This window comes from Empidonax traillii, unplaced genomic scaffold, assembly GCF_003031625.1.
Source record: "Empidonax traillii isolate 1590-97213 ecotype Southwest subspecies unplaced genomic scaffold, ASM303162v1 scaffold562:size474401, whole genome shotgun sequence".
NCBI lineage: Eukaryota > Metazoa > Chordata > Aves > Passeriformes > Tyrannidae > Empidonax > Empidonax traillii.
The window spans coordinates 403,975-426,922 of record NW_020955755.1 but is presented as its reverse complement, the minus strand read 5'-3'; the positions used below and the strand labels follow the sequence as shown (position 1 = coordinate 426,922).

The 22,948-nt window shown below is 39.9% G+C and overlaps 1 protein-coding gene across 1 annotated transcript in view; it reads right to left on the bottom strand.

Moving 5' to 3' along the window:
- Window positions 1–603: 603 nt before the first annotated feature.
- The window catches only part of LOC114064622 (potassium voltage-gated channel subfamily KQT member 1-like), a gene marked incomplete at its 3' end in the record, with an annotated part of 62,150 nt that continues 39,805 nt past the window's right edge, over window positions 604–22,948 (bottom strand). The window contains exon 11 of the mRNA XM_027897838.1: window positions 604–718. Coding sequence (XP_027753639.1) covers window positions 604–718 — 115 coding nt within the window. The remainder of the gene's footprint in view (window positions 719–22,948) is intronic.

The window sequence follows — 22,948 nt, the reverse complement described above, 5'->3', positions numbered from 1 at the left end:
TGAGTTACCTGGACAGAAAGTAACCATATGATGTGAGATCTTAAAACCAATCATTCTCTACAATGGAATCATTGCTTTCAAATTCATCCTGAACAAACACCATTGTTGACATTTTTCCCTAGCTGAAGGCAAGCAACAATTTTTGTTCTTTCTTTTTTTTCCCCCTTCAGTCTCAGATATTTACTAAAGGGTTTTTCCAATGACAAGTCCATATTTTCTCTTGCAAGCATGACCTCATTTGAGTTTTTTTTTATGTTTCAATTCATACACTGCTCATATTAGGACTGCCTTAGAGTTTAAACTGATGCAGAATTCTACAAAGTATAAAACTGCCTGTAAAGCTCAATCTCAGGAACTCTGTCAGCTGCCTTACAAAGTAAAACAATAAAGACACCAAGACTGCACCCATCACAAAGCTGAGTGCACAGTGCTGATTTTTCCAAGTGTCTGGACGACTTCTGTTCATGTTTAGTTAAAGGAGCTCAAACTCATAATCACTTCAAGTTCAGCCAGTCAAAGAATAATATTTTGATTCAGTGACGAGTCTCCCTCACTATTAATGAGCATTTAGATTATCAATTAAAGAGCTGTTGTCCCACTTACTGTGCCACATCGGATACAGCTGGCAGGGGTGACTCTTCTGATACGAGGTCAATGTCATCAGTGAAGCTGTTGGCCCGTGACATGTCCTGGGTGTTCCCTTCTAAACGTCCTTTCACTGCACAAATAATTCAAAGAAATCATAATACGTTAGGGAGACAACACACACAGGCTCTTCCCATGTTTATAAAACCTGATTTTTTATAAAACTCCAGCCTCAAAACTTATTTCCATCAAGTATAGGGCTGACTTCACCATAAATGTGCAGTAAACACAAACCCACCTTTCTAGGTTCAGCTGCATCAATATTCAAAAGCCATTTCTACTTTAAGGTATCTATCTTCAATATCTTTTCCTGTATTTATTTCATTCAAAAGCTATTATGGATATCTAGCTTAAGCTGGTTTGATCTAAAATAGCAGTTTTATTCGTGATTACTAGTCATACTAACACTTTCTAAGGAAGCTACCCATAAATTTTAATTCTGATCATTCTTGAAAGCTTGGCACATACAGTTATGAGCTGGCAGAGTATCCTGGAAAATTGATAGGATGGCACATATAAATTCAAGGGAGAAAAGAAATGTTTGTGTGTGTGGGGAATCACTAAAAGTAAGGGTCAAAACAAGTAAAACCTAAGCAGTGTTACTTGCATACACTGTGATGGGAAAGTGTAGGAGCTGATTTAAGTGAAGAAGAACAACTTCGTGTGTGGAAGAAACATCTGAGGCAGATGATGGCGGAGACTGAGAGACCTTTGTAAGAGAGAATGCATCGTTGGAGCACCATGTTAAAGACAGTTCCTCAAGAAAACATAGTTTTATTATTGTCAATGCATGTGTTTAATCAAACATACCCCAGTTCCATTTGTTTTAACGTGTTAAAGCATGCCCAGACATGTTCTCCCCTCACAGTTCTCCTCAACCCCTGATTGGTTGGAGTCTGGCAAGGTGTTTCGAAAGCAATGAACAATTTACCCCTGAAGTTCTAAACTATGACGACTGGGATGAATTGGGCTTCAAATTATGGCAGGCAATTGATAAAGGCGAGAAAGGTGCAGCAAATACCCTGATCGCACGGAGACTTGTTCTGATGGCTTTAAAGGGTCTAATGACGAAAAAGAAATCAGGTTCCCAAAGTCCGTCTACACGGAGAAAAGAGCACTGTAACACCCCAAAGTCTCCTTTAATTAAATATATAAAGGACACTGTACAAGATGGCGGTCGGGAAGGACGTGAGGACCTTAACGCACTAAATGGCAGCCAGGGGAGACATGTGGGCTCAGAAAACGCCTCACAAAATGGCGGCCGGGGAAGACGTGTGGGCTCGGAAAACACCTCATGAAATGGCGGCGCATGAGAGGGTGGGAAGAGATGCCCGCGGGAACATCTAGTGCGCGAAAACGCCATCGCTCCACCTCCTTATGTCATCGACACGCCCTCCTGTGCCAGCTCCACCTCTTCCCTCGCCTCACTGGGTTCCTCTGACCTCCAAGGTCATAAACATGGCAACACCCATGAGACTTCAAGCAGGCCGGATGGAAACATCTGGAAAAATGGCGCTGCCCGTGGACGGAGAGGTCTACCCAGTGCCGGCAGATGTACAGCCACCTCACAGCGTGAGGAGAGGTGGGCAGCATTTAGGGACCAAGCAGAGAAAGCGGGTGACTTGGAATTCAGCTGAGCTTTTCCCATTTACCTGGAAGAAGGGCCATCTCCTCAACGGAGACCGATATCGTACCCCATATTAAAAGGACATCCAAAAAATCAATTGTGGAATACGGGCTAGGAGCGCCTTCTACCGTTGGCCTCCTGGAATCCTTCTTCCAAGCATGAACGCTAATACCTTATGATATCAGAACCATTACCAAAACCCTATTAACCACCATTCAATATTCAGTCTTTGAGGCAGAACGGAAATCATTAATTTCAAAGCATGTTCAGGAAAAGATGTCTGGGAGAAGCACTTCTGTTAATCATGCCATTAAAATGCTCTACGGGGAAGGAGCATATGTAAATAGAAAGGACCAGACAGAAGAAGAGATCTACTTTTTCTGGTTCTCACCTTCTTTATCTGAGAACAGATTCCAGTGCAAAATCTTCCCTGTTATTTTTTCCTGCTCTTAGTAGGCATGGCCTGTTTGAGAATGGCCACGGCAATGCTAACCATGGAAAGTCCTGTTTTCTGCTGCAGTTGTAAATTGGGAACTCTTTTTCCCCACACTGTAGAGACAGGAGTTAGTGTAACACAGATAAGGAATCTAAGCTTTGATAATGTCAGACATCATTACTAAAATATCTCTTGGTTATGTTTTGATGTGTTTATTATAAGATTTCACCGTGGTGTGGGAATGGTACAATAATCCCAACCTACTCTTTTTATTACAAGTTTTTTTTCATCTTCACACAAAACAAACACCCAATTCAACAAACTGAAAGGTGACTTGTACCATTCCCACACAGTTTGCTTTATAAAAGTCTGTAGGTCATTGCAGTGGCTGCTTACATTATATAGAAGAGAACCTGTGGTTGCTCCTCCCAGGAGCACAAACACCAACAAATTTGAACAAAAGGAGATATCTGCAAATTAAATCCGGAAAACGCAGGCACATGCATAGAAAAGGATAGTAAATTTGAGATGGTTCAACATAAAAACAGTTCCTGTCACAAGAATATCTATTCCTCAATTTTTTAAAGTAACAAATCACGTGAAAACAACACAAAGTACCTGATATCAGGGGAGAGCTCACAGAGCTGATGGATAAGCTTAAACCTGTGTCCACAGTACAGTAGAAAAACTCATGTATAGAGAATACTGGTAAGGATATAATCCTAACAGATGAAAAGTGTGTGTGTGTGGGGGGGGGCTTTTCTGTTTATCTTGGGGTTTTGCTTGTAACCAACCAAGATAAACATCCAAGTTTAAGAGACCAAAAGCAAACGCCACTGCAATCCTTCAGCCCCACTGTCTTTTCATCACTTTCAGATCAGAAGCTGTTAAGACAATCTCTTCCACAATGCCAGGGTGCACTACTCAAAGTAACAAATATTTATGAAATAAATGTGTGATTTGACTGCATATGTAAGGCTGCACCTTGACAGAAAATCCTCGGGATGGTTGTGCTTCCTTCATCCACAGGGAGGAATTGCTTGTGAGGTCACAGCATTATGTCTCATTGGCTTTTTTGTGGCAGGAACTCATATCACCTCACTAAAAAATACAGATTTTTTTAAATCTAGAGAGAGGCAAACTGGTCTCAGTCTAGGCCCCAAACGTTTCCAAATCCTTACTTTCCTCAGAAAAAAAAATGGAAACTTAATAACTTATGAAAGCCAAAGGGCCTATGTCTGGCACCTGACCACCAGCCTGCTTTTAAAAACCTCTTCAGCTTGCTTTTATTTTTATACATCTCAGCAGGCAAATGGCCTTTAAGCTCACCTGAGAAGTCATGTTGAATAATATGGGAAAACACATCATTACCATAGACTGAATCATTTCTTTACAAAGTTATCATCAAAGCCTCATTTCTGTTGTGGAGCTACAGGAGTGACAGGAGTGTACTACTCTAAATAAGACAAGGATATTTTTATTTTAGTTTTCTGTAGAACTGCTACAGATCTGAGCATCTGAAGCTGGATTTTAAATCCTTACTCTGTACTCATTTGTAAATCATCTGTAAATGCCAGGTACTCAGGCTGTCCCTTATACAACTCTTAGAGCTACAAGTGCCCAACACAGTTTAAAAAGTCAAGCCACTTTCTCTACCCTAATTTTAGGCAGCTAAATGTATTGTCATTAGAGATGTGGTTGATTCTTGTGGCAACTCTTGTACATCCTCCCTGAATTTGATTTTGTTCCCAGAAGACCTTCAGAATCAGACCAGAATGAACTAAGCAGTGGTTTGCCAGCAGAACAGAAATAAAAGAGTACCTGAAAAAGTGAATTGAGGAATAAGAATAGATTTGCATTTGCTGCAAACGTGTTGCTAACTATATGCAAAAAGTGCTGTGCACTATTACTCCTGTACTTAGTTACATGTTGGGCTGCAAGTGTTTTAGATAAACTTCAACATCTGGTTTCCTGTGTATCTGATTTGAAACAAATCAGCACTCAAAATGCACTAATGCTGACTTTATTTGTTGTACATTCTTTTGTTTAGATAAGCCTGCAGGCCAAATTACATACTGACTTACACCCCGTGGAACTCAATCAATCACTCATTACACATCTGATGGGACAGCACAAAGATGTTCACAAATACCAACACATCATTCAAAAATCACAAAGGCATGCAGTGCTGGAAAACATGCAGAGAGAAAACAATGAAACACACATCAGAAGGCATATGAGGATGCTGTTATCTACCCAACTGCCTGAAAAATCCTTTTCAGGCCGACCAAACAAGAAGGATGTAACGTATTGACAAAAAACCTAAGTACCAAAACAAACAAACAAAAAACAAACCCACAAACCTCACATCTTCTGCAGCATCACAAATACAGGTCTACTTTGCAATAAGTACCTTGAGCACAGAATCAGCTTCTTTAAATGAAGCATATGGGCCTAAAGCATACAGCTGAATATTTTGCGTAAAATTACTCGTAGAGTGAGCAAGTGTCCACACTGCTGAATCTGTGTAGTGATTGGCACTAACTGACAAGCAGATTTGCTGACAGATTCACAAAGTGGTCAGGGACCAATTGCACAAAGAGCTGCAGGTGTCTCCTCATGCCCAGATAGGACCTGTCAGAAGAGAAACCTGCAGTGCTGGTGCCACTCACTGTCTGTTCAGACAGCAAGCCATGTTCTCCAGTGGGCACAGTTCACCCCCTTTCAAAACCAGCAAGCACAGATTTTCCTTGCCAATCTAATCTGAGCAAATTCATTATTTTATAATGTCTATTGACTGTGCTGAGATAAAAGCATTAATAAAAACACAGCACTAAGTGACAAAGAAAAGCTACTAATTTAGATATTTTAACTTTTGTATTTCTGGTTGCATTATCCCCAGGACTGTTTTTCAGTTTTCCTCATGGGAATGACTCACAATAAAAAGCCAGAGGAAGCTGTTTTCAGTTCCTTGTCAGAATACCAAGCTTAAATTTGTTCCAAGAAGAAGTCAGATGCGATTTTTTTTTTTTTTAAGAGTGTTAAATGCAGCTAGCTTGAGCCAGCTGCGGTGGTGCTCTAATCATTTAGTCATAGGGCCATAAAGATGAAGACAGGGCTGGAGCAAAGACAGGCTGAAAGAGTTGGGGATGTTCAGCCCGAAGAAGAGAAGGCTCCAGGGAGACCTCACTGCAGCCTTCCAGTACCTACAGGGGCTTATAGAAAGGGAGGAAGAGAGATTTGTACAGGCACAGAGTGATAGAAAAAGGGTCAGTGGTTATCACCTGTAAGAAAGCAGGTTTAGATTAGATATTGGTGAAGAGAAGAATTCAGAGAAACCCACAGAGGGAATCGCACAGTAGATACAGTTCAGCTATTAAATGACTAAGATTATGACAGTAGGAAAAATACAGTAGGCAAAGCACCTACCTACTTATCCTACCTAGACTTTCCAGCCCTCAAGCTTATCCTTCAGGTGAGGAGACCAGGTACCAAAAAATCTGTTTTGGAACCTATTTTAACATGTTTACATTGCAAACAACCTTGTGACGAACAAGAAATCTCTGTATATCCTTCCTCTTCCATTTATCTTTCTTTGAAAGGTTTACTAGTTTAAAACTGGAGAGTCTTGCATTAGACATTTCAAATGTTTAATTTAAAATAACTATAAATACATAGTACTTTTACTTAAGTAAAACTGTTGTAGATACAGTTCTTTAGTTTTAGTGTGTTAGTAATAAATATTCATATTATTTTCCCAAATCCAATCTCTTTTGTCTGCATAAACCTTCTCTCAACTAATAATAATTGTGTGGGGGGTGTGAAAGCAAACTGACCCAGAGCAAAACCACGACACCTACTCTGTTTCTTTTGCTTATCTGACACAATCCTCGCACCCACAGATATTTTTAACACGTTTTCAAGCTGGAGATACCATCTACACCTCGTGAGTATGTTCAGAGATCAGCTCTCCAGGACTAAATTCAAGCCACCAATACTAATGCATTTAACTTGTTAAGGCCAGTCAGTCAAACTAGACTGCTCATTCAGTTCTTCTGAAGAACAAAACACACAGTGAGAACAGTCAAGAAAAATAAGACAAAAATAGCTTTGAAATTGATCCCTCTCCACTGCCTTTTTTTTTTTTAAAGGACAAGAAGAACTTGACCTTAAACTGAAACAATTAATAGGCAGTGAAATGTAATTTGGCAGCTTGTTAGCTCTGCAGGGAGAGCTCTTAACACATACACACTCTCAGAATTACACATAGGGAATGTATCACGTAATATAAATATATAGAGTTACGTTCCATTATGGGATTCAGAACTGCCATTATAGTAAAAGTGTTTATTTTAACAAGGAAGTACAGTTTTAGTGTGGCTATTATAGAAAATAAACCCGTCTGAAAACATTTTTATTTTTCGTGACTGCTAATGGTCAAAGAATACAAATTGCAGTGACAGTAAAAATAGAAACATCTTCTGAATCGTTGTCAATGTTTTGACTCACAAGAACACAAAACTCAATTACTGTAATTACAGTGAAATATGCCACAATTATTTGCTGTTCCAATGCAGTTCTTTGCATCACACAACTGAACCCTTGCAGAACAATTTCCTATTGACAAGCAGTTAATCATGAATTCAGTACATACAACCTCTGCCTGTCCCGTGCTGACTAGAAAAAAAAAAACCTGTAAATTAAGATAAATCCCAATATTAGAGGAAATAATTGCCCTGTTTGTCCCAAAACTCAAAACAAATTCAGAAAAAAAAAAAAAATTGTGTCTGAGACAGCACTAAATCAGAACTATTCCTAATGAAAACTCCAGCTGTTTTTTCACACATTCCAGGTGAAAAGACAAAATTTAATCAGATTGTTCCCTACTTCAAATACATTTGCTCTGAATACTTACTTCTTAAATGTTGAATGTGAAGATATTTTAGGCAGAGTATTAATTTCAGTAAGGGTTTAGGTTACAACTGTTAAAAAAAGGAATTCAAAGTAGCCATTGTTATGTATACCCAATACTATAAAAATTTTGACTGACGGATCTTCAGATCATAAAATTCAAACTAAAACATCTTATAAGCACAAACCCCCTTCATAATAAGTTATCTTTCCAGAAATGCTACGAACCAGCTGACCACATCTTATTTAAAATTAAATACATGGGGTCTTTACCCATGTACTTGGAGGCTCAATCAGTATGTGCATTCATTATAATGTTTTCTCATATTGCTTATTCAAAGCCTCTACTAGAAAATATTTATAATTAAGAAAACACTTAAAATATGAATGCTGAATGAGCATGAAGAGTGACTTGAGTGGGATCAGCATGCTCAGAGAAAGTAGCTATTATACAAATCACAACAGAAATGTATTTTCTTACCCCATCAGTCTCATGTCAAGGCCTTGGTTCCATCCAAGCTTCTTTAAAAGCCACATTACTGAGGACTGAGACACAAATTCCTCTTTGTGAGGACATGGCTCAATTCTCACTCAGTGCTATTCACCTCATGATTTGTTAGATGGAACACTCTTGTTTTCACAGCTACAGATGTTGAGCCCCACCAGAGGCATCAGGGGAAAAAAACTTCTCTTGATTTCCAAATATTTTTCTTTTATCAAACAAACAAACAAAATTGTAATTTGTCTTTTAATCCATCCATCCAAATCCCTTTCTTTTCTGACCAACATTATTGGTTTCAGACACATTGTCAAAAAGACAGAAATTGAAAACATGGTCAGGAAAATCTTCTTTGTGCCATTGACCAAAGACATTCTGCTATTTGTTGGCAGGCAAACCACAGACTGGCCTTGCAGAATATTCCCTTCAGTTTTCTGTGGAATGAAAGATTCAGATCCCCCTCACTGCCTTGAAACCCTTGAAAGATCCAAACAGTGATTTCCAATTCTCATCTCATCTTATAATACACATTAGGATCATACGATAAGTGGAAGAAAAGTTTCTGTGGAATAACTTGATTAGAGCACTTGGATTTTTTTTTTTCTTGTAAAAACTCATAGTTTTTTTAGAGTACACCCCAGGCTGCACTCTGAGCACGGCCACAGGTCCTTGCCATAGGGAGGATGGATTTTGAAGGGAAGGAAAGGCACTTTGTCCCCAAGCAATTTCTGTTTTATCCACAGACTGGGTTAAAATAGCACAGATAATCCTCCCTCTACCTCTGCCTTTGGCAAATACAGGTTGCATGAAGAATATTTAGGCCTTCTCAAATGTTCATTCAGCAATGGTTTAAATAACCATTTTGCTTCATCTATTAAGTCTGGACAAAATGGATTATATATATATATATATATTTGTAAGTGTATTTAGGAGGTAGCAGGATTCCATGGTTGTTCAAATGCAGAGCATATCCAAGTACAAATCATCCCAGGATGGTATGCACAACTGCTGAAAGAGAAAAAAGACACATCTGGATTGGCCTAATATCAGATAAAACCAGACCAGGACAAAGAACTGTATTATGCACTGCCTTGTCTCCAGCTGAGGTGAAGAGCAGATGCACAAGGACAGGACAAATATACAGTGCGAGCTTCACAGAGAACTTCCCATGGTCTGCAGCTGGGGGACTTTCCAAGCCTGAGGTGGTATCCAAGAATCCTTGATGGGTCTTCTGATACAGTAAATTTGTTCACATGGCGCTGAGAAAACACCAGAATTTGTTTACACTGATTTGTAGCACAGATCTGAATGTGCACTTGTTCAGTGGATGGAAAATTCCTGCAGTGGCCTCTAACACTGTTGATGTTGTTACAGGGGGAAAAGAATGCAACACTAGTGAAGCAGCATGTCACAGCCCTAGAAAGGCAGGGTATAAGTAAAATTAATTTTCTTCCAATAAACTTTATAGGAAGGTATTAGAGACTCTGGGAACAGCCCAAGAGGTAAATTACTACTTTGGGGAGGATAATGTAAAGACTCCTGTTACAATCCTAAGGTATTAAGACTCAGGATTTTCACTGCCATTTGGACTCTTGGCAGCATAAAGAATATCGAGTGTTCTACACAAAGGTTTTGGAGACTTGGTTTCAGATCAGCAGGGAGAAATTAACACCTTTTTTCCCACCTCCCCTCCCCATATTGATGCTCCTGCTGTTGCTCTGAGCACTGACTGTGTTTTTCTATTTGGGATCCCCCCAGATCTCCCCCAAACTGATACCTTATGAGCTGGCTTCCAAGATATAAATTCTTTAGTGTACTCTTATCCAGATTTGGGTATGGCCCTTTTCCCATCCGAGATACAGATTTAAATTAGGTTGAAGTCACAAGTGAACAGAACATTCGGTTCAAAGTACTGACCGTTTCTGGCTTTGCAAAGCTTATTTTAATGGTAATGTTTGCTAGTGTGGAACAGAAGCACCTCCTTGACAAGGACCTGCTCCTCTTATGCCCAGATTTAACATGACAAAGATCCACAATTAAAACTTTGGCATCTTGTGTTCCACTCTGAGATCACAGAGATAAAATTCAGCAGTACTATTTACCCTGGAGTAGCAGCTCAGTTGTAAAAGCAACTTCTTAGACCAGACCACTGAAGAGAGCCATTCTGAAACAATCCCTCAGTGCTGGAGGGAGGAGATATGAAGATGAAAGGGGTAGAAGGAAAGAGCATCAGAAATCTCTTTAATAAGCCTTATTCTGAATTAAAGGCTTGAAAATAGTAAACAAACTTTTTCAAATTTTGCTGTGGTTTTTTTTTGTTTGTTTGTTTTGTTGGGGTTTTTATTTTAAGAAATTACTACCAACACAGACTTTACTGCATTGCTCTCCAATTGTAAGAGGGGTCCAAGAAGTATTTCCCTTCAGCCCTTTACACTCCAGTCAGTCCACATCCAAGTTTGGCACATTCTAATGCATTGGATTACCTAGCAAAGAACACCCTTACCCTTTAAAGGGGGCTTAAGCAGAAGACAGCAAGTAATGTAGATTGAGGGTCTGTCTTTACCAGGCAAAGTAACTCCCCATAAAAGCCATCACTGTCTTATCCAAGTAAATCTGTAGCAGCTAAAAGTGACATTGCTCATATGACATATTAATAGATCTGTTGTATTATGAGTGTGGGTTTACCTTACTAGAAACAGTGCAACCACAGAACTTCCAGAGATACCATTTCTTCAGGGAAAAGAAAAAAAAAAATCCTATTTAACACTGATATTCTTATCTGTATTTTTGCACATACTTTCTGCTCATCAGGCTTTTTAAATTAATCCCCATAAATCTTAAGATGTGTACACCAAAATCTAATGCACACTCTCTCCAGTCTTTCACAAGATTATAGACAGAGCAGCCAATCTGAGCCCTTGAAATAAACAGCAAGAGAAACTCGTAGACTTGTCTCTGGGGCTGCTGGCACACAAGTGCTCCGTGACAGCTCACTCAGCACAAACTAATCTAGCAAAGATTCAGGTCAACCTGACCTGAAATGGAGCTTAATTGGGTTAGTACAACCAGGTCTAGAGTATCCCATTGCCATGGTCTGATTCACCCCACTAAAAGCAGAATGAAAAAGCCACTAGCAACAAATACTGGCATTATGCTGCTTCTGATTTTTTTTTTTTTTTTTTTTTTTTTACAACTGGAATCAGGTTCTCACAACTCAGCATAATATAATAGTTAAAGGAACACAAATAGATCCAGAGGGTCAGAGCGTGGTCACAGTTTACATGCTCATGAGGCAGCTTCAGGACCAAGTTGTGTGCAAGCCAGAATTCCAGGAATTAGTTATTTGAATTGCATTACAGAGGCTCTTTCCATAATTCACCTTAGTCAAAGGTGAAAAAAATCATCTCCTTTTACAGGGGACGTTAAGTCCATGCCAGACCACAGCAAGAATGAAAGAGAGGAAGACCAGGAGGTTTTTTTCCTTAATGGTGGATTACCACTACTATAGATGCTTAAGACAAAAATAACGCATCATTAAAATAAAACATTATTTTAAAAGCCATCAGAATTGCTTTATATTTCCAAGTTGGATACTTTTCTGCTGCATTGGGTAGAACTAATCACATCTATATTTTTTCATCATACAAGACAGGAGGGTGCCATACAGGAGTCTCACCCACATTAGCATGGAAGGGAAAGCAAGAGAACTCCCTAATAAACGGGGGCAAAGCAGACAGCAAGGGATGTCCACAGTAATTCATCAGCTTCCCCCAACTCTCCATGGGCCTTATCCCAGAGGAATTCCCACAGAAATTATTGCAAAGTCACCTGGGACATTCACTGCAAATTTCACTTGAGGAGAACACTAAGAAGAAAAAGCTTTTCCCAGAGATGCAGTTACTCGCTCATGGTTTCCAGAGAGGTTCTATTAAAAATGCTCTGTTTATTCATAAATGCTCTCCTGCAAATGAGCAGGATTCATATTGAAAAAAAATAGTATGTATTCCCATTCTGTCAACTTCCCTTGTAAAGAAGGAATGCATTGTCTACACGATACATTGCTTAAATGCATGTTATTTTTCCATATATCTCCCACTGAGTGGCTTTTTAAGTGGTTTCCATTTTATCTAGTATTGCTATCCAAGCCAGCAATTTAGCAGTAAAGTCAGATGAAAAGCAGATATCAGTAGCTAACTACAAAAGTCCAACACCCTAATTTTGCAGGAAAAACTAAGACATTTAAGCAAAACCACTCAGATAATAGGCAGAAGGTTTTAACATCCTCAATAATTCCACATATTGATGATTCAATGCTGCTTCCTATCAAAAAAAGCAACAAGGTCAAATGGCTCCCTCAGTTGTAGCCAAGCAATGCTTAACAGTTCACAATTTGGCCCAATTTTAATCAATACAAATAAACAGTCCCACTCACTTGGAAATTTATTAACTCTGATCAATAGATTTCATACAACAGCTGCACAAAATCGATGAACGACCCAACCTATCCAGAACATTGCAAATATTTGCTCATTAGGAAATTACTGTTGCTTCCTCTTTTCTTTCCAGAAGATAACAATATTGCAAAACATCACTTAGCCAAGTATTCTGATGCTAAAGGTGCACCAAGTTGTATGTACACAGCAGATTACTGGACACTCCAAAATTGAAGGGGAATCAGTTCCAGATGTTTTTTGCTGATTAAATTCAACCCAAGCAAGGTTAAGTAAATGACAAGCAGCTGCTTTTTCTTTTTTGCCATAGTCATGAAAAACACTCTCAAGGGTTCTGACTAACTGGCAGGCTCTTGGTGCAGCACCGATTTTCCTAGGTTTTCGTGACTAACAGAGACTGTGGACAGTCATCAGAGCAACTAATTCTTTTCACCTCCAGTCTGTCAGATCTTATGCAGACAGGAATCAAACGGAAGAAGCTCTCAAAAACAATAATAACAAAAATCTTCTCTACCCCAGTGGTGTAAATCCTAAACCACAACCACTCTCACTGTATACACTGCTTTCTATTGAAGTGAGCAGAAATAAAACATGAAGATGTTAAAGTGTCACTAAAGCAGATCACGGCTCAGTGCAACACTGGCATCACCTTCATGCCCCATCACTCCATTTCACAAAGGGCAGAAAAGTTTTTCCCATGCATAGAGGTTAAAACAAGGTTTTTGTCAGACTTCTCTCCTATTTATACTCAGACATACAGAGATTTCTGCACACCTGACAGGGTTAAACTGAAATCAAGATGTTCAAGTCCCCTGTGCATTTATCCTCAGGCAAACTGACAGGTCAGATTTTCCATCGCCACATTTATTCCAAGCGGTGCAAGGAAGAGTTTCCGAAGCACAGGATTTCCAAGCGCTTTCCAAGGCAAATATTCCCATGGATTTGTGGTTGGGGAAATCTGGAAAGAACAGCCTATATACCTGTACATCAAAATTATTTTCCAAGCATTTTCTATGAGACTGCAAACAGCATGCTACAGAAAGAGACACATCAAACAAAGCAAAATCGTTTACAGAGAGGCTAACACCTGGCTAGTTAAAAAGAGAGCAAAACAAACAAACCAAAAAAAAGGTACACTCAGTCTTCTCCATTTTTTTAACTAACGGTTGGTGATGCACATATATATAGACATCACCCATCTCCCCAAAGGGCCAGTGTTTATTTTGCTTCTAATTATGGAATCCTTTCAGTCTTCCCAGCTGACATACAAGTTAAGTAAGTAAAATGCATACTTTTCAAGACATTGATTCACTTCTTCAAAATTAAGTGTATTTCAAAGCAGTAGTAAAAGTATATTTACTACACCAACATTTAAGTAAAACCAGTTCAAAAGGTTGTAATTTTTTTAACGTGGCGCCCCGATCTCCCGCAATAACCTTTTGTCATTTCCATCAGAAAGAACAAATTTTTGCGGCCGAAAAGTAGCTTTACATTCTAGATTAAACCACACCATCTTTTTTTTTTTTCCCCACGGAGCATTCAGTACATTTTCCACCAAAAAAAAATCAGCCTCTCCTCTTGCAAAAGCTGACATTCCTGATTACCACTCCTCCTTGTTTATGCTAACCATAAACAAATGTGCAGGCCCGTGTTTAATACTGCACTGACTAATGGCATTCTCCACTTCTGCACTGCTGTGTCAGTCTAAAAGCACTCCAGGAACAATTAAGACCCACAATATCCCTGTGACAGAGACAAGACTTATATTGGTTTAACAGATGATGCAACCGAGGCACAGCGGGTTAATTGTCCGCCCAAGGTCACGCAGAGAATCAGTGACAGAGCTCCTGTGGAATCCAGGAGCACTGACTCATGCAGCCCTCCCTCCTCAGCAGGAGATGAGCCTCTGACACACAGCCTCGACACCAAAACAGGGTTTCCATCCCAGCCTAACAGCCCACTGGAGCTTTTGTCACTGTCTGGCGTTCTCACTTTCACAGTTTCTTCAGCTGCTTCTTTGGTGGGAAAGGACAAAGCTGACAGTTTTTGGCTCTGAGAAACCAGTACACACGCAAAAAAAAAAAAGAGAGGAAACACAAAAAATTATCCTTATTGCCATCTGTGAGATGAAGCACCTGCTTCTCACCTTCAGTGAGAAGACACCACGTTGGCTCAAAAATGCCTTCACTTCCACACAGTCGCTAGGAAGCTGCAGTGGAAAACCTCCCTGTCTACAGCACTACAACATGCATGTCACCACTGTCCTAAATGCTCCTTGGGGGTCCCCCTGCCTCCCATTTCCCTTTTCTCATGCGCTGGATCGCATGGAGATGTACCTTGCATTTTGAAATTAGGTTTATGGTGTTTGAAGTTTGGTCTTTGGCACGTTAGACCACATATTCCACATCTTAAACCACGCTGGAGTGAGACTGTGTGAGACCCTGAAACCTTTAACGAGAGAGAAATTCTGCAGTGCTGAGGAAAATCCAAATTGTGCAGCACATTCTTATCGGTGGATTTAAAAGTAAATTTCACAGACTGTTTTCCCAAACAACCTGCATTTATTTATGTATTAGTTCCCCATTCCCTGCTGCACAACCTGCATGACAATTTTTAATATCAAAGATAACCTGACCAATTAGAAAATCATGATCTTAACCAGGGTTCAAGCTCTCCATAAAAAGGGAAACCCAAAATGATTTGGATCATGGAATCTCAAGCAAGGCAGGTGCTGCAGTGCAGAGCTGGGCTGATTTGAGCCCAACACACCCCTCAGGTCTAAGTGGGGAGTTATTTCTTCCACACTGTGGCATCATCTACCATGAACAGCTGGTTAATAGAACAGAGATCAAGCCAGGCAGCTGCTTGATATCAAAAGTGTAGAGACAGATCACTGCAGGGAAACAGGGACACGGGATTAGTGGGGAACGCCAGGCAGGAGCCAACTGCACAAGCACCCCCAGGCTCTCTTCCAAAGTGCTCTCAGCCACTTCTAGGTCAATACCAACTGCATATTGAATAAAAATTCCACTCTAATCCACGATCTGGCCCACTGATAGGCTTATTTGATAGCACCAAGCAGGAAAAACCTCTTGAAATAAATGTATTTGTCATTTCAACAGTGAACCGCTGGTAAATATTTTTTTTTTTTAAGTATCACATTCCAACAAGTTTCATCTGTCTTACAGTAGCCTAAGCTAGTTTTCTAGGCTGTAATCCAGATACTGTGTTTATGCACATACAAAGATGATACAGACTCAAAATCAGTATGGAAATTGTCTTCTGCTTCTCTCCTATTTGCAATGCACATTGTCAGAGAAGAATAAAAAGCCCAATCTGACATCATTACTCCTGACCAATTCATGTTCCCTGGTACTTATTTCCTTCTTACTGACTGGTTTGTTTGTGTTGGGTTTTTTTTTATTGTTGTTTGTTGGATTTGGGGAGTTTTGTTTGTTTGTTTTTCGTGTCCTTTTTTTTTGGTGTGTGGGTGGGTGTATTTGTTTTTTTCTTTTGAAATTCCTCTTTTTCTTGGAGCCACGTCCCAAAATTGAATACCTCCAGGGCTTGCTCCCACATAAAAGGTGACAGAACAGAAAGCTGTTGATGGACTTCACTTCTCCTGGGCAGCCTATCATCTGTACATCCAACACAGGGGGTAAGTGCTTTCCTTCCCAAGGAAAGGTACTGCCATCCTCTCTCAGGAGCCACTCTTGAAATTCAGAGCCCACGTCCAAAACTGAAAACACCTCATGGCTGCTCCTGACAGAGAGTGACTGCACCTTTAGTTGTCGAGGAAAGCAACTCCATCCCCTGGCTCATCATGCCAGAACACCCCCAGTGCCTTTATCCCACTTCACTTACCACATTGCACGCTCATATTAATTCAAGAAACACCCAATAAGCTCCTCATACAACCCCCAGTTGCATCTTCCCTCTGACACTCCACACTGACTCACCTCCTCCTGTGCTCTGCTCCCCTCTCCTGAGCTGCCCTTTGGCAGATGGCTCCTCCCTCCGTGTCTTTCTTGAGAGCTGCTAAACTCCAGATTCAGGCATGCACAAAACGCTCCCCCAACTCTTTTTGGGTAATCTCAGCATTGGTACTTGATAGAGCAACTCAGAGAGTCCCCCTTTACCAGCTCCCACCAGCAGGGACGCCAGGCAACCTCTGGGAGATAAAGCTTCTTCCCACAGCAAGACCCGCCCCATCATCATCCTCACTGCCCACACCTGGGACTGCCCTGGCACCATCATCATCCTCACTGCCCACACCTGGGACTGCCCCGGCACCATCATCATCATCATCCTCACTGCCCACACCTGGGGCTGCCCCAGCACCATCATCATCATCATCCTCACTGCCCACACCTGGGGCTGCCCCGGCACCATCATCATCATCCTCACTGCCCACACCTGGGGCTGCCCCGGCACCATCATCATCATCATCCTCACTGCCCACACGTGGGGTCACAGCCCCCATCCCTGCACCTGGAGTAAAGGGAAGGGGGAACGTTGCACAAGGGATGAAGGACAAAAAAGATATTAAGAGGGTGGTCCTTTCTAAAAACAGGGTTTTAACGCCCTTCTCTGGCAGAGACATTTACACTTGCACAGCTGCTTAGTTTGCAAAGGGAATAGATATATTTCACATGCTTGTCTATTTTCACTTAGATCTATTTAGACATAGACACACAAATATATGATTTTATAATTGTATATCTCATCTATTCAGCCTTATCTCAAATTACACTTTTATGCTTACATTTATGTATTTGTTTAGCCTGTGTCTGCTTACACTTTATTTAGATTATGTATTAACACTTATTGTATAGAAAAACTATTTAGACTAGATATCTGTTTAGACTTAAACATTTACACTTACATCTAATTACTGTGTAATTACTCTGTAATACCCAGATCTAATTACAGTGTTACTTTTCAGTGAAAACAAAAAAAATTATTAACTGCTTTCTGACATTGCAGTCTTCACACCTTATGGTTAGCAATCAGGTCAAACTTCCACCCTGCAGAGATTTTCATCTCAAGTTTAGGCTGTTAAGAAAAAAACTCGCAATTGTTTGCAAGAGCTCAGGAATAAAGCTTCTCCAGCCTGCTGTGTGGAGTGATTTAACTGTGACAGCACTTTTCTAATTGAGCAGGTGTCTGTATCTAGCTTGCTTTACTTCTGTTTATCTTTGTGTTGCACAACCACACTGCCCTATCTCCAGCAGTTATTTTAGTGGGATGAGATATTTACAGCTAAATAATGACACAGTTTACAGAAATACACGCTGGGTGGAACACCAGAGGCCTTGAGAAGTGGGAGCACAGGATGCAGTGTGTGAGCACAGGCATGAGATAAGAGATGGGACACAGGCTTGGCACTGGAGACCCCACAGCTGTAAACAATTCACTAATGGTCAGTTAAAACAAAAATGCAGTCCTGGAGCAGGACAAAACCGGTTTTAAGGGCAACAGAGAACAAAGAAATACTATTTCACACACATAAAAGAGAACATACTTAGTAAATTCAGCTAAAACCTAGAGCTGCACAGCAATGAAAAAATATGTCAAAGTGTGTTAGGAAACATTTTTAAGGGACCCCAAGCAGATCCTAGGAGAGAAAGGAGGAACTGTCACCACAAACTTCATATTCCTCCCTGTTAGGGACACGAGATTTCAACAACTCATTGTACCACTTGCCCTGCTCTGCCTGCAGTAAATGACACCTTAGGAACTGGAGGAGCATAAATACTAGGAAAACAGAAATTAAAAAGTAGGTTTTACAGGTTTAATTGTATTTTTACTATTATTGCAACTTTTTAAGTACAGAGAAAAAAAAAACCACATTGCATTTGATTCTTTTTTTGGCAACAATTAGGTCTGGACTAACAGTGATTAGACCAAGACTTTAGTTATTCTAGCACTAAATTCTAATTCTACTTTTATACCACGTGCATACTCTTACATATAAAGACAACTTTGAGTATAACACTTCTTAATCTTGACTTTCCATTCTTGAAGTCCAATAACCCTGTTTCATTTCTGTGTTTTTCCCAAGTCAATTGTTTCGTGGTACTGTCCAACCTTCTGGACCAAGGCTCCAGAGGACCTGGCTCAAAAATAGCTTCTCCCACCACAGATGTCAGGAAAAGCACACAAGGCCCTGTGTTGTGAGAAGAACCTGCTGGTTGCTCAAACATAACAAAAGAGAAACCTATTTCTTGACTTGATCTCCAAGAGTAGAACTCTCTCTTGACACCCCAGTGACAGGGTCTTGGATTTTTTTCCTTCCTTCTCTTTCCCAGAGACTTCACACGGCAAGGCTGTGTATTCTGGATCCAAGAGCAAAAACTACCAGGGCCACATCATGAAACAGCTAACCCAAAGCTTTACAATTTATTAGGACAATTTAATCTCCTTTTAAAAAGCTGCCTCTTTTATTGTTATTACTCAGCATGTTGACTCATATATAATTTATTTGCTCCTGTAATTTTCTACCTTTTTAATGTTTTAATAATTATCTGAAATATTCATTTTGGCAGCAAAACATCTATTCTGGGGTATGCCCTCTTTTGCAACTCATAATTATTATTTTTCTCGCTGCTGTGCTGATATATTGTCTAGAAAAAATTTGAGGGAGCTGCAAATACCTTCTCCCACTATGCACTCCCATGGTCTTGGGGAACATCTGGCACAAAGTCCCTGCTCGAGTCTGGTGTGACCAGTGATGCAAACTCTGCTCTTAAATCAAGCACAGCGGGGAGCTGAGCAAGTGCAGAACAAAAATAAATTTTTTTAAACCTCAAAAAGCTGCCAGATTTAATCAGAAGTAAGAGCGATTTTTGGCAGAGGCAGCTGTTCTCTTCCTCCCCTGGTCCTGCCATCCACTCTGGCCATGCAAGATAAAATTCACTGACTGTTCTCACTCAGAACAGCCAGGGCTGGAGCAGGACAGACTGAACCCTTTCTGGTGAAGGCAAAGAGGTGTTTCCACAACTCTTACAGAAAAAGGACCATTAGTACAAGCACTGAGTTGAGTGACAAATGCAGGAGTTGAACAGCTGGGGGCTGAACGCGAATTCTTGCTGCAAAGCCACCAGCATCTGCTAAACTCACCTTCCTAAGAGCATGATGTCTTTCAAAAGCAAGGTATCTGGATACCCTCTTTTGCTGATTTGGATAATGTTGCTATATTTACGCTTTTTTGACTTACTGACAGTTATGCAGACCCTCAAAATCTTTGGTGTTTCCTTTATTCTGTTAATTTTAGCCATGTGTGTTTTTTTCTCACCTTTCCCTCAGCTTGTCAGCGCTGGAATCTCTGAACCCACTCCATTTGAAACGTTTGCTTCTTTATATATACTGCAGATTGTAATCCATCTACACCATGAAGGGAAAGCAGCCCTTTTTTTCCCAAAGGGGAAGTGCAACCAGTTTCTAGGAACAACCAGCATATTACTAGATAGGTGAATGCTGGAATGCCAGCATCCAAACTAGCATTATAGACAGAATAAATCAACACTAACAGCATCACACACTTTATATGAGAGGGTTAACAGAGTTAAGGGGGGTTCATAGAAAATGACAGTTCTCTCCCCCTTCCTGGTAAAAAGTTACTCCTGTGAAGTTTTGCTTTAAACTGCACATACATCAGCATACAAGAAACTCCAAAATGCAAACAGAAAAGCACAGTGATAAATAGGGAAATTTATTTTTAGCCCAGCAGAGATTTATCACTGCGAGAGTCTCGTGACTTTGACAAATTTAACAATAATGAGCTGTGTATACAACCTACAATGGCTGACAGCAAATAATATATTCCATCTGCTGGAGTTGCCCCAGGAGGCTGGTGTTCAAGGTCTAAAAACTTTTAAATTTCTACCATTTTTTTTTTCCTCCCTAATAAAAAGCATTATGAAATAGCTATTTGGTTCATTTTGTGAAGCATGCTGTTATTTGAAGAGGGAGCTCTAATTACATATAGAAAAAAAAAATTTACACCAAAATGTTATTTTCCTTCTATAAGGATTGGTCTCCATGACCTGCCACTCCCAGCTATTAGGGGGGAAGTTTCTGGCCTTTCCATGTCTGTAAGAATGGTCAAGTTCTGAGTGCTGCAGAGCACTCTAAATTAGTCACACCCCATGCAAGGTGCAGAAATCAGGGGCTGTTTTCCTGTTGGGTTATCAAGCACTTGTTTCAGAGTTCCATCGTTTCTGGTGAGCAAAGATTTCATTTCTATATTATGCACTATCCACTACCTGTTTTTTATTCCACATACACATGATAATATACATGATCAACATTATTTCTGAGATTTCCCTTTTCTAAAACCTGCTTTGTATAAAAAAAAAAAGGAAAGAATTTTTGTCCAGCATGGAAAGATATGCCTCCTCAGCAAGTTTTAAGCAAGCCAAGAGGATGCTGGGTGGACATGGAGACACGAACAAGATTTCATAAGAAAAATTTTATTTGCATGGGAAAAGGTGCACACACATAATGCAATTCCCAAATTAGGGTAAATTTATCCTTTATAAAGGATATTTTAAGTACATTTCTCTCTATGTCTGCATGGAAATAAGGAATTTTCTGTTATCTGCACTTGACAGGCATTTGTTTCATGCCTTCCTACTGACCCCAGCAGCAGAATAGAAGAGGTGCTTTAAAGCAACATCTCTGCTCCTCCTAGTGAAAAGTGATATAGCAGATATGATCTAATTAAACATCTAAATCCACCATCTTCTGTAAAATATCCAGCCCCCACAACCAATGAATAAAATATTCCACTATAGCAACACTCAAATAGAAGCTATCCTGGCTCTTTTCATTTACCTTCTTTATTATTATTATTTTCTCTGCCTTTTCTACTTTCAGCTTTTTTGAGAAGAAAAAAAAATAACCCCATTTACAGGCTTGAAGCCTAATACTTCCCCTTTCCAAGAATAGAAGCCTATTAATTCTGGCAAGGAGAACCTCACTGAGAGAAATCAGGTTTAAACTTTTTTAGAGGTGTCAAGAATGTTCAGCCAACTGAGCAATTGAGTTTGCCAACCACATTCCTGGAAGCTTTGCAACAGAAGGAATGAATCAGAAAAATCAAATTAAGTGTGATTATACCCCTGATGCTGGCTAAGGCAAAACGTAAAAGAAAATAAAAAATAGATAAAAATTAATCTGTAAGGGAATAATATGCAGGGCTGTCTCTCAGAACAAAACATTTTCAGAATAAGGGGGATAAATTCTTTCATTTTCCTGTTACCAAGCTGCCAGGTAGAAAAGAGATACAGGCTTGTCTTTTTACCCCCTTTCCTGGGATGAGGAGTTTTGCTCACATTAATTATGACCATTCAGAGAACAATGCTCTAGTTAATAAACGTAATAAACAGTATTCTGAGACGTGGAGTTCTTAAATATCATAAATACCCTTCACCCCCTTTCCCAGAGCCCATAAAAGCACTGCAAGGGCCAAACAAATAAACCAAAACACCACACTTGCTGAAAAGCAATCTGACCTCAAAGTAACAGGTTAAAAATTTACATCAGAGCACGAAGCACAAGGCAGGGCATGAGGGGGAATGAAAACCCCCATCAGTGGAAGGAAAGTTTTGTGTCAGCTTCGATGTGATGTAAGAGCAGCGATTTTATCCAGAGTTGAGGTTCATGTTTATCAAAGGCAGATGAAAACCTAACTCAAATCATAACATAGCATCCCCTAGACCAGGGCCAGCATCTTGGGATGTCTCAGTAAACTTGGCAAGGCTTTGTGTGCCTCTAGGTAAGGAACAGAACTCAGACTGCAAGGAAACATCCTCCCTTTTAGCAGATCCAGAACAGACCCTCAACCCCATCAGACAGAGGAGATCAACACAGCAGTGGAAAAACTAGCTTTCCAGAAAATCTTCTTTTATAGTAAACAATACCATTTTTGTATGCACATTTCCATTACAAACCTTAATTAAAAATAAGAATTTTACAAACAAAGCAAGTATCTTAACTCAGCCCTGAAATTCAATCAGTTTTCAGGTTGAAATACACCCATCATTTATAGAAACATATAATATTTTAAATGAAGCAAGAAAGAAATCCCATTTATAAAAACCTCTTGGTTGAAAATAATTTTCTGTTCCTACTACAATTTGCTTGTGCAACGTTCAAGAGGGTGCGGTAAAAAAAAGTGAAAAATATTTTTCCTGGCTTATTTTTCCTTCCTTCAGATTCTCTGGGAGATAAAGTTTAAAGGTGGGGCAGATTTGAGGAAGCTTTCCACACGCCTCTGAAATAATTCAAAAAAGGACAATTAATAATATAGCCGACATTTTATTTGATTTAAGTTTGGTAAACAAAGAAAGGTCTTGATGTTCAGACCGTATGAA